Source organism: Vicugna pacos, chromosome 16, assembly GCF_048564905.1.
Source record: "Vicugna pacos chromosome 16, VicPac4, whole genome shotgun sequence".
NCBI lineage: Eukaryota > Metazoa > Chordata > Mammalia > Artiodactyla > Camelidae > Vicugna > Vicugna pacos.
Window position 1 is genome coordinate 10,714,139 of NC_133002.1, and position 17,299 is coordinate 10,731,437.

The window sequence follows — 17,299 nt, forward strand, 5'->3', positions numbered from 1 at the left end:
CCCTCTGAAATATTTGGTACGTCTCCCAGGTGAAAAGTTCTTAGAGAATAGTTGAGGGGAAAACAAAATTCTGAGGCTGCTGACCTGTCCCTAAAAATTCCAATGTCTTCTTGGCCAAAGAGCCATCAAAACAGTTTCTGATACGCTAGGGGCTAAAAGGAATGGTTTATAGAATTTGTTGTTTTCATTTGGAAACTATCAGTCTGAGAATAAATAAATGAGCAAGGCAAAAAGGTGTTTCCCCTTGAGTTTTTATCTGATTTTCAAAAACGGGACAAAATTATTTTACTACCTAGGTTTTCATATTTGGACATAAACATAAATGTTAATTTTCCACAGAAGTTAGACCTCAAGTCCCTTGAAATTCTTAATCCAAATGTATAAGTTTGTTTGGAGTTTTTTGGCAGATGGGAGGTAATTAGGTTTACTAATTTATTTTTAGAGGAGGTACTGGGGGTTGAACCCAGAACCTTATGCATGCTAAGCATGTGCTCTACCACTGAGCTACACCCTCCCAGCTAAATCAGAGTTGTTTTATATGACAATGTAAACACTCTCAATTGACAGCGAATTCTTGTCATTCCTGAGCTACCCCTAGGTTCCTACCCCTTTTCCCCACCTCCCCTCAACCACACACACACACACACACACACGCACACACACTCTCACGGACCTGCACAGGGGCCTCACTCTTCATCAGATAGCGAACCTTGCCGAGAATGCACTGCTGGAGCTGGACCCAGGAGATGGCTCTGTCTTCCCTTATCAGGAAAGGTGGCCCAAACCTGGAAACCCAAGGGAACGAGGCGATTTCAGCAAAAGAAAAACCAACAGTGCCCAACAGTCAAAAGCATTCGCTCCGCTCACTGGCTTCTCTCAACTGGAAAAGAGTTAAGCACCCAGCACAGCACACAGTTGCCCACTGCAGCCCCTCATTACAAATGGAGACACTGCAGTGCAAACAGCAGCAAAGCCAGAGAGACACTGCGATGAAAGAGATGGTTCCACATGGTTGGCCGGCTGGGATGCCCTCCTTCCCAGAGAGAGAGGAGACTAAGAGAACCGGGGACCCAGAGGAAAGCCAGGCAGAGGTGAGCCCAGAGGGAAGCCAGTCCAGTGGACACGCTGATGACTTTGTGTATCAGGAATATTCTCGTGACTGGGACTGTTCCCACATCCTGGTCTCATGAACACACAGCAGTGGGCTGGTGGTCTGAGAGCGCCCACTGTGGCCGCAGCTGTGGCTGTGGGTTCCAGCTCTGCCGTGGGTGCCTCCAGACAAATCACTGGCCACTGACTGCTTGCTGGCCACCCCGTGCAAGGTTGCGTGCAGATCCAATGGAGAAAGGACATGCTACTGTTGAACTAACGTTGCTAAAATACAGCGCAGATGTGAGCTGGTGCGTGTGGACCGGCAGGAGCACTGGGTGTCAACTGATACACGCACAGATGGGTTTATATACCTTACCTATTATTGGGCGCTCAGGTGGTTTCCAGTTTTTTATTTAAGCAATGCTTGCCTGTGGCAGGAACTATACACATTCTTTTATATATACCTTTGGGTGCCTGTGACTAACTGTTTCTCTGGGACAAAGTTTCAGAAGTGGAAATGAGAGACCAAAGCTATTCATTACCAAACTGCTCTCCAGAAAAGCCACACGAATTGACCAGTGAGGCAAGGGCCCCATTCCTTGGACACTTGCCCAGAATGAGTATCATCCATTTTTAAAAGTCCTTTAATAATCTGAAAGGTTAAGTCCAGCATCTTGCTAGTGCCATCAGAATTTCTTCGGCTACTAATGAAGCTGAATATTTTAATAACTTAATATTTTAAATATTATTTAATAATATAAAATTTTAATATTTAATAATATTATTCTTCTGTGAATTAATGTTAATTTATGGCAGGAGTAAAATAAACATTTAAAATAAAAAGAAAGTGAGAAATCAATTAGCCCAGTGTTACATATTGAATAATTCGTTCACTCTTTAGTAACATGACATATGCCATTTTTATCACATAACAAAAACACACTTGGGCTTTTCTGGGTCATTGATTTATATGTATATTCTTCTGCTTATATCACAATACTTTACTAATTAAAACTTTATTCTGTTTTAATAGAACAATCCTTCTTCCTTCTTTCTCCCTCTCCCAATATTTTCTTGCTTTTCTTATGAGTCTGTTATCCCTGATAAATTTTTACCAACATTTTATCCATCAAAAAATTTTTCACTGGAGTGATCTCTTTTAAACATTTCTATTTGAATTTTATAAGAAAACAATTTTGGTGTATTTGTTATGCAACCAGTCACTTTCTTGAACTCTTTCATTAGTTTTAATCACTTTCAAGTTCCTGGTTTTCTGGACAGACAATAAAATTATCTGCAAAAGAGTGGTGATTTTATCTTCTCTCTCCTACAGGCAGTTTCTTTTCTCTTGTCCTGCACTGCGTAGGCCTTACAATCCAGCATAAACAGTGGTGAGAGCAGTAATAATCATTCCTGAAACCACAGGAAAACCTCTGATGCTTAACTGTTAATTAAGGACAATGTTTGCTATCTGCTCAAGGCAGTTATTTCTGATCATCTTGATCAGATTTCTTGATCAGAAATCCTTGTTGATTGACCTTGTGAATGGATATTTAATTTGATCAAATTAGAATTATTCTAGACTGAATTCTAAGTACATATCTACACATCCCAGACATCATATAGAAGATGCAGGAAACAAACCTGCTGGCCTGCTGGCCTGAGCCCACCAGGTTACAGAAGAGGATTAGCACCTTGGTCTCACTGTTGACGGGAAGGGCTAATCGCTGACCTTCACGGGCAGACAGGCGCAGGGATACTGGCAAAACAGATGGACGAGCTGAAGAGAGAGCATTATAATGTTACACACTTGTATTCTTAAAGGACCTGCTCTGCTGGGTCAGAACCCTGGCTTCTAGCCGCTCTTCTCTTTGAGTGTACCTGAGAGCATCTCCTGGCCAGGTGACGGAGGGGCTTGGAAGGCATACACATTATCTCCCTCTGCAATCGTGTTCAGGTCCTCTTCATCAAAGAAGGACCGCTGGAGTCCACTGGGATACAGTTCAACCAAGATCACCTGGAACAAGAAGGATCATTTTCCCTCTTGCTTCTCAAAGGGAGCTTAACAAATAGGAAGTCTAAAAGTGACTGAGAGTCTTAAACCTCTCTTCTACTCTTTCTTTCCTTGAAGTATTTTTAGTAATAAAACACAGCAGGTATAACAATTAGATTGCAACTCAACTGCAACAGCAGAGTATCAAAGGGCTGAAGGAAGAGCAGGAAGAAGAAAGTCGGAAATCGAAAGTTTTATACCCAGCTAAACTATCGTGCAAGAAGGAGCCTAAGTTTGTTTTCTGTCTGTGAGTTTGTTTCTGTTTTGTAAATAAGTTCATTTGCCTTTTTCTTTTTTTAAACCAGGTGGGGAAGGGGATGGGATGGGATAAACTGGGAGTTCGAGATTTGCAGATAATAATTAGTATATATAAAATAAACAGCAAGTTTATACTGTAGAGCATAGGGAATTATATTCAATACCTTGTAGTCACCTATAATGAAAAGAAATGTAAAAATGTATGTCTATGTATGACTGAAACATTATGCTGTACACCAGAAACTGACACACTGTAAACTGACTATACTTCAATTAAATAATTAATTAATTAATTAATTTTTTAAAAAGGAGCCTAAAATAAAGCCCACTTCAGGTCAAAAAAAAGTGAGGGGGTTTACCACTAACACAACTCTGCTGAAAAAACTTCTAAATACTATTGCTGTCTTTTTTTCACATTATGTCGTATACGGGAAATATCTGTATGGAACACAGAGGCGAGCAGAAGAAGCCGGTTTTGTGGTGGAGGAGAGGGGTCACTGCCTTGAGGGTCTTGGCTATCGCAGACCCAACTCTGTCCCCTGAAAGCCCGAAGGAGCCAACAACTCAGCACTCATAACCCATTCAGGGCACAGTGACTGAGAAATTCTCTTGGAAAAGATACATTTCAGGGTTAAACGAACAGACAAACTAAACTCAGAAGGCAAACTTGAATTGTAAGAACCAAAGAAAATGGTACGTATTCATATGTGTAAATGTGCACTGGCTATGTAAACCTATAATGATAACAACCATTACCACTACTGTAACCTGTGAGAAAAGGGAGCAGGGATTCGAATATTGGATAATAATATCCACCTGCAACAATATCTAAATCAAAAAGCTACATGGGAAATGAAAGCATAAATTGTGTTGTTTGGGAAAATTAACATAAGACCATGTTAGGCACACATGTTGACATGTCAACGATGACCAGTGAGAGCATAGGAATACAATGTATATATCCCAAACTAGGAAAGATGAAATAAAGAAAAATTGCTCAATCCAAAAGAAGCAGTAGAGAAAAAAGAAACAAAAGCAGAGTAAATAGAAAGCATAAAATAAAATGATGCAAATGAATCCAAATACATCCATGATCATAGCTGGAATAAACTTACCAGTCAAAACAAAATATCAAAATAGATGTTTAAGTTGCAATTAAAATGCCCACCCTGCACTTAGGAATCTCAAGTGACCACCTCCCTGCACAGACACATCACAGCTTTCCAATTCCTGACACTCCCTCTACTCTCTTAATGTTTCAAACTCCGCCTCTCAGATTGCCCCCCTTTTGATCTTTTATTACTGTCATTTTTTCCCCAGGACTCTTTCTCACCCACTGTCCTGCTCTCTTCTCTCTCAATAGATCCCCATACAGCACTTTGGGCTTACAAAGCAAGATACACACCGTTTTTCCCCCTATTTGAGATTCTCGTTAAAATGGTGACCGAAGTCCGAGGGACTGACTGGGTGGGGCAGGAAGCAGTTTGAGTAATCGTGTGGTTACACAGATGTACACGCATGTAAAAATTCAACAAGTTATAACAGTAAGAGATGTACATTTTATTGTATCTATGTTATTCCTCAACAAAAAAAAAGCTTAAAATATTTTTCATTTACAAAAACAAAAATCCCAGGAGGTCACCAGGGAAGTGTAGAATTTTCATATTACAGTTAAAGACACAGAGGACCAATTACTCTGTCTAAGGTCAAAAAACTAGAAAGTGACCAAACCACAATTAGAACCCCGTTCTAAGCCCTTCCCATCATGTAACATTGCTTTTCACCACCATCACCTCTACCATGTCCTCGGGGGGTGGGGCGGGGGATGCTGGTAGGAGTCTGCCCTCCAAAGTCACAGTGACAGGGGAGGGTACAGCTCAATTGGTAGACTGCATGCTTAGCATGCACAAGGTCCTGGGTTCAATCCCCAGTACACCCATTAAGTAAATAAATGAAAGAAAGAAAGAGAAAGAAAGAAAGGAAAAAAAAGGAAGGAAGGAAGGAAGAAAGGAAGAAAGAAAAGAAAGATGGAAAGAAAAGAAAAAACCCCACAGTGAATCCAAACTCTTTACCAAGAATCTCAAAAAAAGTTTTTTTTAATTGAGCACATCCATCCCCTCTCTCCCAGACTGCCTCTCTCATGAACACATCCCCAGTTCCTTCAGCAGTGCCTCATATTTCATTTACTGTCCCTTCAGTATCCTGCCTTGTCTCAGGACTAAAAATATAGACTAGCGACTTCAGTTCTGAAATCAAACAATCTGCATTCAAATCCTGGCCCAGCCACTGCCAAGCTGTGTGACCTTGAGCAAGTCACTTACCCTCTCTGGGCTTGCTGGTAAAATGAAGATAATTGTAATATCTACCTCACAGGATGGCTGGGAGGGGTCAATCAGCTATGAACATGAAGTTCATAGAATGGTGCCCAGCACTTAGCAAACACTACTGAGCGTCAGCTATCGTTGAAACAATGATGATCGTAATCACCATCACCTTCTTGGAAGACGAAGGTGGTGTCCTTTTTTGGTTATTCTATGAAAATGCAGGGAGAGGTCAAAGCCAGTCATCACAGACACCACGGTCTACTAATCAAAGAGAAACTCATGAATCACCCTGGAGTCACCAGCAAGCCAGAAATTAGCCTAAGCAGCCTAGACAGCTGGCCCAGTCAGCATTCATCGTCCGGTGACCGGGCCCCAGTGCAGTGCCACCACACCTCATCCGCAGAGACTCCACCTTCCTCTGCAACCATCTTCCTCAGGGCTGCCACCGTGCTGAGGATGGGCACGGCCAGACCGACCCGTAGGAACCGCTGGCTCTTCGAGGGGAAGACCAAGGTGACGCTCAAGAATCTGGAAAATAGGAAGAAAGCCACATCCTTAAAGGACTGACATGAACTGTTGCCAACATCCCTGACGCCGCATCAAGTTCGGCACTTGGGCAGGTCTCTGCTTCCCGGTGGGGTTACTGCACTTCAGGTATGCTGTCACCAGGTGGCAGTGGAGAGCCAAATCGCCAAGGGTCTCCACTGAGTGTAGTTTCCCAGCAAGTTAAAAATAAGACATGTGATTAAGAATGACAATACAGATCTTCCACAATTTATGATGGGATTACGTCCCATTAAACCCATTCATTGTACACTGAAAATATCTTAAATCGAAAAGGCATTAAATACACCTAACCTACTGAACATCATAGCTCAGCCTCGCCTACCTTAAAAGTGCCCAGAGCACTTACATGAGCCTACAGTCGGGCAAAATCATCTCACACAAAGCCGATGTGAAAATAAAGTGTTGCCTTTCACACCATCATAAAGTCAAAAAATTGTGAATCGAACCATCGTGAGTCAGGGACATCTATATAGATCTATGGTCTCAAGGTTCTGTATGCTAAATAGATAATCTTAAGCAAAAGGGAACTTCCCCCCTTGGTAACAGGACACAGCCTTTCTGCCCCCCGACACTCTCTCTGGTTCCAATTATAATTAGCCAATTCACACAACTAGTTAGCAGAGCTGGGACTGGAGCCAAGGGAGTCGGGCCCCAGAGTCAGGGGTCCTAACCACCGCGCTATGCTGCATCAGGCCAGGGACCACAGCTCACAGCAGACATCACTGGATGGTGTCACTGATGAGAGGCTAAACCAGTGTTATATTTGTGGCACAGACAATCAACAGCACAGGAATTCAGAGCAGAAAGGGGGACTGAGTTGCCAGGAAAGGCTTTATAAAGCCATCCTGTCTTCACTGCATCCTAACGATGGACGGAGGATGTCAACAGATAGAGAGCAAGAGAAATGGCTTTTCTGGAGGAGGGGAATACAGGGAAGAAGTGCTGGTTTCAAGGCCAGGGAAGGCGTCCCGTGTAGGAGCTCACTGACCTTCCACGAGGCTGACACTGGCCAGCTGCCGTAACGGTCACTGCGAAGCCCTGGGCTCCTGCGACGCCTGCCGTGCGTGCTTCCTACTGTTGCAGAGCTGAGCCTCACCACGCCTCCCCCCTCATCCCGCCTCCTCTTTTCTTTTTCTTCTCCTATCTCCCTACCACACTTTTCCTTTTTCTTTGCTCCTTAAATAAACCTTTCCTACACCTTCACCGAGAGGAAAAAGGATTTGGAAATAAAGCAAGGGAAGGCAGATGGTGACAGATTTCTCCGGTTTGCCCCGTCTGACCGAGTGGTACCAACTGGCCTGTGCCGGCTCCTGAATGGGCCAAAGTCATCAGCCTGGCAACGGGGCCAATAAACAAAAGCATGTTTATATAATTCCTTCCTCTGCTAAGGAAGGGCACAGTAACCTTTCACGTTAATTGCCCCATTTAATAACTCAATGCCCCCCAGGTACAAGGCTGGTTTCTAGAGAAATGCTTGGCTGAGAAGCAAAAGGTTGCCCACGAGGAGAAAGGATGGAAGTCAAGTTGGCGGGGGTGGCACTCACGTACCTCGTCTGGCGCAAGGGGATAGGCAGGGACACACACAGGAAAGGGTCAAAGGTGTTGCTCTGTTTCAGGCAGTGGGGACAGGTCAAGGAAGATCTGCAGGGCAAAGGAGACACATTACAGTTTCATCACAATTGAACCGTTTGGCAGTTCCTCGAACAGTTAGTTACCACTGTAGTTCCACTCCTAGGTCTACACCATGAAGAACAGAAAACAGGTATTCAAATCCTTGCACACAAATGTTCACGGCAGCACAAGAGGCAAAGGGTGGGCACCACCCACATGTCCGTCGATGGATAAACAGGTAAACAAAACATGTTATGTACACACAATGGATGATTATTCAGCCATGCAGTCCTGACATGCGCTACAACATGAATGAACCTGGAGAACATCATGTGAGTAAAAGCAGCCAGACACAAAAGGCCATGTATTTTGATTCCATTTCTATGAACTGTCCAGAACGGGTAAAGCCAGAGACAGAATGCAGACCGGTGGTTGCCAGGTGCTGAGAGGAGGGAGGAATGGGGAGTGACTGCTTAATGGGGACCAGGTTTTCTTTTGGGAGGATGAAAACAGTTAAGAACTGGAAGGAGATGGCAGCTGCAGAGCATCACGGATGTGTGCCCACTGAGCCGCACACCTTAAAATGGCTAATTTCATGCTATGTGACTTTCAAGTCTCGTCACATGTATTAATGCACTGAGTGTGGGAAGGGACGCTGTAACCCTTCCAAATAGAAATACAGCCTTCAAGCTCGAAGGTCTCAGCCTCACTGTGCCCCTGAATCACACAGGAAGCTTTTTTTCAAATGCAGATGTCGAGGCCCTACTCCCAGAGATTCTGTCTCAGGGCACCCAGGGAGAGGCGACAGGCATCGGAATTTTAAAAGCTCCACAGGTGACTCTAGGGTTCAGCCAGGCAGAGAACCACTGATGCGGTGGCCCTCCTTACTGTGGGGGTAAAGGAAATCAAGTTCAGAAAACAGCAGCTACTAACAACAGCTGACGTCAAAAGAGAAGTTACTATAGAACCGGGCATTGTGCCTCTCCTAACCCCTGTGCTACCTGTAACAACCAGGATTAGCCCCATTTCACAGAAGAAAAAACCAAGGAGTGGGAGGCGAGGGATAAATTAGGAGTTTGGGATTAGCAGATACAAACTGCCATGTACAGAACAGACAAACCACAAGGTCCTGCTGTATAACACAGGGAACTACATTCAATGGCTTGTAGTAACCTGTAATGAAAAAGAATATGAAAAAAGAATATATATGTATAACTGAATCACTATGTTGTACATTAGACACTAACACAACATTGTAAATCAATTGTACTGCAATTAAAAAAAAACTGAAGCACAGAGAGGGTAAGTCACTTGCCCAAGGACACACAGCTCTTAAGTGGTTGAGCTGGCTCAGGTTCCAGAGTCCATTTCCATCATCATTTCTTCCGAGTCTTTAGTATAAGTAAATCTGCATAGTTTATTTATATTCTTTAAACCTTTTTAAATTTAACACTCCCTTATTTAGCACGTATCTCTGAAAGTGAAAGGCAACTCTTATATTCCACATGCGTACTCCTATTTTATTTCTTTAATCATATAATGTGGCAGATTCTGCCAAGATGTGAGGAGTTTTCGGATGCTACGCTCCTTATCCTAAAATCTACAAGAACTTCCTTGGGAAGTCCCCACCAGACGGCCAGAGGCCTTAAGTCAGCAAGGACACTGGAGCCGGGATCAGAAACAGCTTTCCTAAGTCTCTGCAGAAAGCGCCAGTCCTGCTGGAATGGTTTTCCATCAAGCAGACAAAACTGAAAAAAACCAGTGCCAAGCAAGAGACCCTGAGATTTTTGGGGTGCTGCCCCAGGCAACCCTAAGTGCTCTGCTCAGAGCAGGTTGGTTTTCCAGGATGCAAGTTAACACCAAGCATGATTTTAGAAATCAGACCAGAGTTCAATCACTCTCGCTGCTTCTGCTAAATCTCCCTTTGGGAAAACCGTGGTGATGTTTTGGTCAAAAAGATGTCTCAGACATGGAGCCCCAGCCAGCAGGGGGTCCTGACAGTGGTGGGGTCTCCCCTGGCACCCCACTTCTCTTCTAACCCTTCTCCCACCCTCACCCATCACGTACCACGACAGAACATAGACCTGAAAGATGTATTTTTGTCGTTGGGAAATTTCCAAATCTCTGTTTCACATTTAAGCAAACAAACGAGATGGGAGTATTTTTCCTTGACTTATTCAATTTTTGTTTAACCTACTAAAGCTAAGCGAGGCTGCGTTTTTCTTGTAGATGCATCCTATTCAACGGATGCAGGGACGTGGCTTTCTATTGAGCCAAGAATCTCTGTCAGGGCGCAAGACATGTGTAGTTTGGGAAAAACAGAGAAAGGTCTAATTTTGTCTTTAAAGAATGAAGGAAACATATCATTTTCATAATAAACCACAGACAGGATGTGAAATGCACCTGTTCCTCAAAGGAGGAGAAATGGGGACAGTGAGAGGGACCAACAGATCAGGGAGGGAGGGGCAGCATCACTGTCACAGAAAACTCCAGGTGTTACCAGGCTCCAGCTCTACCCCCAAATGTGGCCTGAGGGTCCTTTTGTCCTCTCCATGCCCTCCATTCACGGTCCTGTCCTGCTGTCCCCCACATGCTCACAGGGGAAAGGGACAGAAATCACCCACTGCTCTTTAGTGTTCACACACCCGTCTCCCTCAGGTATTTATTCTCCTTGAAACGGCTTCTGCTCCAAAGCCAGCCTCTCACCTGCTGCTGGAACTCAGAACTGCTCTTTCTTCTCCATCAGTTACAAACGCCCAGAAATGACACCGCAGGTTCACACTCCGGCCTCTCGCTGCTGCTGGATGCACATCTTCCACCTCAGACCTGGCTGGCTTTACCTGCCTGCTGGCTGGGGAAATGCGTGTCCACACCCGCAACGGTAATTGTGACAACATGCAAGCAAGATGTCTCCTCGCCAAGAGCTGTTCTGAGAAAGCCTCTGAAACATACTCTGCTGAAAAGGGAATGTGCCTGTAACTGGGACCAGGTTAGGCTGGCTGTGAATAAAAGCTAGGAATGACATGATGAGATGAACACGTGCACACGTGCACACACACACGTGCGTGCGGGCAATCCCTCCTGTAGCCAGAACTAACATAGCAATAATCCTTGGCTATTAAATTTGCAGATGTTTTCAAGCTGATAATCATGTAGAATAAGGAATAATTTTTCCTCTGGTCTATAACCTCCAGCATCCTATTATTTCCCCTCCTCTCCTCCAGCCAAAGGCAAAAACTCAGCCCCCTAACAAGGGGGACCAGGGGAGACGGAGGAGGGAGAACCTCAGTGAGTGGGTCTCTCGGTTAACCCCTAATAACGCTCCCAGCTTGCAGTTCCATGAAGAAGGTGATACCAGGGTGACCCTCCATCCCAGGCAAGCCTTCCCCAGGAGAAGAGGCCAAAGAGGGTCTAGAGCAGCAAGCACAGGCTCGGGCCCCGGCCTGGAGCAGGTGCCCACGGACCGCTGCAGGAAATCACTTCTCAGACCTCGAGAGCCCTAGCCCAGACGGACGTGCCTAACTATGTTTTTTTTACTGTGGACTATCAGGCAGAAAGCAGTTATTTTTAGCTGTCACCATCCCACCCTCCCCCCTTTTTTTAAGCATGAATATCTTGCTTCTTACTCATCCTGCTACAGTAATCTACCCAAAGGGAACCCACTGTCCTTCGTATCCGATCAGCTCAAATGTCACTTCTTCAGGAATCCTCTCCACTCCCCTGCCGCCTGGTGATACTGCCATTCAGAACAAGAAATACACGTTTGGTCTCGTGGCCCAGAGCTCCTAAAACCCTTGAAATTTCCCAAGTGATATGGGCAAGAAGAAAGGTGAAAGGAGCATCTCTGCTATTCATAACAAGCGCCACCGGCCACACCTGCTTTCTGCTAATGAGCAGACACCTGGAAAGCCCCCAGATAAAAGCACAGGGAGGGGGCTGGGTGCCAGTGGGACCAGCCAGGTTGGCTCAGCTCCACCCCCACCTCTTGGCAAAAGAAGGGGGCCAGAGGTTAAGTTCATCACAGCTGGCAGTGACTGGATCAGTGGCCCCTGCATATGGTACCTCCAGAGAGACCCTAGCAGAGGAGGTTGGGAGAGCTTCCAGGCTGGTGACCAGAGGGGCTGCTGGGAGGGCGGTGCACCCAGAGACGGCATGAGAGCCCCAAGCCCCTTCCCACACGCCTTGCTCAATGCATCTCCCATTTTGCTGCTCCTCAGTCATATCCTTTCCAAATAAACTGCTAATCTAGTAAGTAAACTGTTTTCCTGAGTCCTGGGAGCTGCTCTAGCAAATTACTGAACCTGAGGAGGTGGTGGTAGAAACATCCAATGTATAGCCAGCTGGTCCGAAGCACAGGTGACAACCGGGGACTTGTGATGGGTGACTGGTGGGGAGGCAGCCCTGGGGGCTGAGCGCTGACCCTGTGGGGTCCGTGCTCACTCTGAGGGGATGGTGTCAGAATGGAGTTAAGTCATCAGATGCTCAGTGGGTGTCCGGAGAGAGCTGCAGGAGTGTCTGTGGGGGCGAACACGCACACGCCTGGGGCCAGATGTGTGGTGAGTGTGGTGGTGGTCAAAAGCAATGTAAAGGGAGACAGGAGTTTCTTCCCCTTTCACATTCATAACACACACGTCAAAGCTCCCTCAGTTTTCCCTTCAAAGCACTCGCCAGCTCTATAAGGAGGTAAAAATCCAGGCATCTCCTTAGATTCTCATGGTCCCCTCTGTCCCTCCACCCCTCCCCTTAAATCCTGGCAAGTCCTGCTGCCCCTACATCCCAAACACGGTCCCCACCCACCCACTTCTCTCCATCACCACCTCATGGTCCCAGCCGCCACTGTTCTCCCACTGGGAGGCCAGTGCAACATCGTTGCTCCTGCTCCCGGTCCTGCCCCCTTCATCACCAAAACAACCAGCCAGTCTCTAAACTGGTAACTACACCACACCCTGCTTTAAACTCTTCAGTGGCTTCCTATGCCTTTGAGACTATAACCCACGCTTGGACTGGACACCAGCACCACCAGGTCACCGTCCACCTCTCTGGCCTCACCTCCCATCCCTCACCACTCTGCAGCTCTCTGCTCCTCGAACTGGCCAAGACCATTCCAATCCCGAGCCCCGGGCTGTTTTTCCTACCTGGAGCACCCTATCCCCAAGTATTTGAATGACTGGCTCCTTGTCACTCAGCTCGAGGCTCAAGTGTCCCCTATGAAAAGAAGCCTCCTCCATCACCTCATCTAAGGTTGGCTGCCTCCCCCATCTCCCAGGTGACACGCATCGTTATCACCAATGGCCCGTTGCGAGTGTGTCATCTGACACCTCCCCAGCAGAACGTGAGTCCTTGAGAGCAGGGGCTGGGTCTGATCTGAAGCCTAATTCCCAGCACCCAGAAGAGAAGCTGGCACGTAGCAGGCATGAGTTCAAAATCCAGAGAACACTGTAAGTCAGCTATGCTCCAATAAGAACATTTAAATAAATAAATAAGTTATCCAGAGAATAAATGGATCTGTTTGGTTAGTAATTTTCTCTCTCGTGGGCAAGGAATTATGCTTCTCACTGTAGCCGCTGGGCCAAGCCCAACCTCCGATGCTCAAGGATGTGAAAGAAGGAAAGGAAAAGAGTGTGTGTGGACAAGAGGGGAAGAGGGTGAAGAGCACCGAGTGAGCGGAGAAGTGAGTATTGTATTGCATGGAGGCACCAGCAAGTGCTACCTGGAGGCAGTTATGGGGACCCTTCCCCGAGCTCTAACATACCCTCGCCTTACATCTCCCAATCTCTCCTTCTAGATGCTCTTTTCCCTCCTCCTCTATTCTTATCCTCTGTCTCCTTAGTTTGCTTTCAAGCTGCCTCTGCTTTGAGTACCTGGAGATTAGACAGAGGCCCTACAAGCAGCTTCCATGGCCCAAAAAAGCTTAGTAGACACAAAATCTAGGTTTCCTCTGTGCAAATCTCATAGTATATCATCGCTTCTCTCAGGAAATCACGGGGCCTCTCTTCATGGACAACGAGAGTAGGGCTCATTTAGAAGAGATTTTAATTACCCCATATACCAAGCGACCAAGGGCAGGAGGAGAGCCCCAGGGTCACTGTGGCTGTCACTCAAGGTCATGTGAGGTCCTCCATGGTCAGGCAGAGTGAGAGAACTTAATTGCTGTGGATTTTCTGTTCTAGTGGGAAAGCAGCTTTGGTATTCTTCCAAAGTGTGTCCGAAACTACTTGGTCTTCCTAAATAAACAGTCACCTCAAAGACAGTGATCGTATCCAAAATATATTATGGGTGATCATTGAATATAATATAAATCCTAAATCAGAACAGTTTCTGGGCAATTTTAAGTCATCTGCTCCTTTCCAAATACAAAGAATACAAATCGCCCCAAAAGACAAAAGGAAATGGCCATTAAGTCAATGAATTCTAGAAGGCTGAATAATTGCTACTTTGTTTGAAGTAAATAAGAGATAAAACCCAACAGGAGGCTTATGGAAAAGACGGCAGAGCAAAGGATAAAGAAGAGTGTCCAGGAGACTCAGAGGAAAGCATACCTCAGAAAATGATTTAACGCAACATCCAGAAGAAGAATATAAAAACCTGTCTTGGTGTCCATAATGGAGATCAGGAGGGCAGAGCTGCTGTGCATGAAGTAACAGCAGAACATCACAAGAAAAGAGCGAGGTCAGATGGAGAATCACCCAAGAGGAAGAATCATAAAGAAAGCAGAAGCAGGACTTGTCCATCAGAGATTTATCAAAGGTCAGTCCTGTTTCTGCCGTTTACAATGTATCCTCCCAAAATGCCCGACCTTCCAGATGGTAACCCATCTCCTAAGGCACTGGTAAGGATTAAATTTAAAAATATCTGGGCAAGCATCCATGCAGCCAGTGGCTCCCCCTAAATCCTGATCACCGTGCTCATTCCCACCTCGGATTGGGGTTCATGCTTATTGAATCCGTTTCCACCCTTTCAATCCTGTTCATCCTACAGAACTCATCAGAAGGTGCACCTCCTCCGCGAAGCCCGGGGTAGGTGAGGGTTTCTCCCCTTTCAGAGCTCTCCCTGCAGTCAGTGCTCGCACTAAAACACTGTCACATTGGAAAATGGTCTGCCTTAAGTCAGTCTCTGAACTACCGTATGTAAAAGCCCAAAGAGGACACAGACTTTCTGAAGTCAGAGTCTACAATCAGTAGATTTTTTTTAAGAACTCCATTATGCTGGGAAATCTTGAACTAGAAATAACTTGTGAAACTGGGATATCTGGCGATAAAGAACAAAGAGGAAAGATCTCATCCACTTCTGAATGATGTCCTGCTGGGGGGATCTTGGCCTCCACAGTCATACTCTGTAGAACCACCCACCCATCACCCCATCACCTTTCCTTCAAGGAGGGATGGAAGGTCAGGAGCCAGCAAGAAAGGAAATAAGTACTGAAGGTCAGAGACAATAGGAGTGACTGGCTCACTGGGATTTATAATGGGAGAGAGAAGCGTGTTTATGGTTCTACAGTTTTGTAATCTCGGGGTAGACCTGGCAATGGGAGGCTGGTTGCCAGCATCCAAGTTTTCTGAACCCCTAAGTGACAAATTCTAAACACACCCCATTCTTACCTATATTGTGCTTGAAAGTGGCTTTGCACAAAACTTTGGCCTAAAGAAAGCGCAGCCGAGGGGGACAGGGCGTTCTCAGAGGTTTTCCTGGCTTCAGGCTGAAGCTGCAAAGAAACGAGGAGAGGAAGCAAGATTAGATGTGCCTCCCATCACTACGCAGCCTACGGCCTCCTCCTGGGTCCACAGCATCCCTCCGGGGCCCAGACCTGCAGAGCCAGAACCTTCCATGTTGTCTTACCGTTAATTCACCGCCCCTTCAATCCCTGGGGCCCCCAAATTCCCTGAGAGAGAGACCGGGCATGTGCTGAAGGAGCAGAAGTGAAGCCTGAGCGCCGGCGAGCGCTGACGCATACTCACCCGGTCCCCACCGCTCCCTCGGATTACCCGGTCCTCTCCCGCCCTCCTGCTGGGCCCCCTGTGTCTAGATGCCTCCTGTACATCTCACTCCAAATACACCCACACCAAATCTGCCCATCTTCCACGTTCCGGTCCACACTTTCCGGGGAGCCAGTCTTCACACGAGCATCAACTTTCTCAGACAAACCAGGTTTGCTCACGCCTCAGAACAATGCACCGGCCTCCTCCCCTCTTCCACAGTCAGTCCTCTTGTGTCCTTCTTTGCATTCCCGTATGTATTAATTTCCTGTTGCGGCTCCAGCAAACTACCACAAACGAGTTGCTTGGAACAACAGAACTGTACTCTTGCACAGGTCTCGGACCAGACATCCAAAATCAGTATCATGAGGCCAAAATCAAGGTGTCAGCAAGAGCGTATAAGTGTTTGTCGTTGTTCCAGGATGGGGCGTATCTGACGGGTTTTGAACCTAAGTGGTACCTATGTGCACAGAGACAGGCTGTAACCTGACAGCCAAGCACACGATTGAGGAGGGGGAGTCTGGAGCCAGGACACAGAATAGGAGGCTCAATGGTCTGCGTCCCCACAGGGTGGCTAGAGTAGGAGCTGTGAAAATAAGGAGGAGGAATGGACTCAGTCCAGTCACCCTGTGGACACAGCCCGTAACTGCGCACCAGAAGAGGGAGGATATATGCGGCGTCAACTCCCAGCTTCCAGCCTGGTGGCTGGAGAACTCCTGTTCCATTAACAGAGGAGGGAAAGTCAAAAGGAGACAGTAGGTTGGGGAGGAGGGGCGGGCACGCTGAAGTCGAGGGTCATTGACCCCAGGGCAGGCACCTAACGGCAGGCAGAAGGCTCGGAGGAGTGACAGAGAACCTGGATGCAGAGCGGACATTAGCATTTTGGGGCTGCCCGGGACTGACTCCTCTTCTTTGGGAAGAGCCTCCCCTGCTTTGGGAACATAGAATCCAGTCCATGGGAAGGCGGGGAAGGCTTTTTAATCAGGCATCCTGCCCTCCCTTACCAAAGGGACAGGCACATGACCCAACCAGACAGAGGTGATGTTCCTGCCCCGTGTGTCAATCATGGGCAGAGAGACCAAAAGGCTGCAAAGAGTGACTCTAGCGGAAGCGTCCAGGCTGGAGGATTGAGCCATTCCTGCCACCAAGATGCCCCCAGCCCAGAGCTGTCTGGTTCTTGATGGTTCCAAGCCCGGCTTCAGCCTTCCCTTGGAGTCTACGACACACACCCCGCACTTCCTGTCTGAGTCAGCTGAAGCTGGCTGCTGCTCCTTGCAACCCAAGACCTCATGATGATACGGGCTGCTTCTCTGTCAAGATGATGGCACGGCATGCTTTGGAAGGGGCTGGGATGGGATCATCTGAGGCTGGGTCTGGAAAGAGAAAATCCCGAACGAGGTTGGGGTAAGAGACAGCAGAGG

General features: G+C 46.7%; 1 protein-coding gene across 2 annotated transcripts in view; it reads right to left on the reverse strand.

Annotated features, from left to right (window-relative positions):
- Positions 1-17,299, reverse strand: part of USP43 (ubiquitin specific peptidase 43) — a 47,415-nt gene that overhangs the window by 18,368 nt on the left and 11,748 nt on the right. For both annotated transcript variants that reach the window (XM_015250812.3, XM_006217790.4), the window contains exons 3-8: positions 15,504-15,607; positions 7,843-7,935; positions 6,120-6,255; positions 2,974-3,109; positions 2,737-2,872; positions 674-785 (exon numbers count right to left, since the gene is read on the reverse strand). In XM_015250812.3, the coding sequence (XP_015106298.3) occupies positions 674-785; positions 2,737-2,872; positions 2,974-3,109; positions 6,120-6,255; positions 7,843-7,935; positions 15,504-15,607 (717 nt within the window). The remainder of the gene's footprint in view (positions 1-673; positions 786-2,736; positions 2,873-2,973; positions 3,110-6,119; positions 6,256-7,842; positions 7,936-15,503; positions 15,608-17,299) is intronic.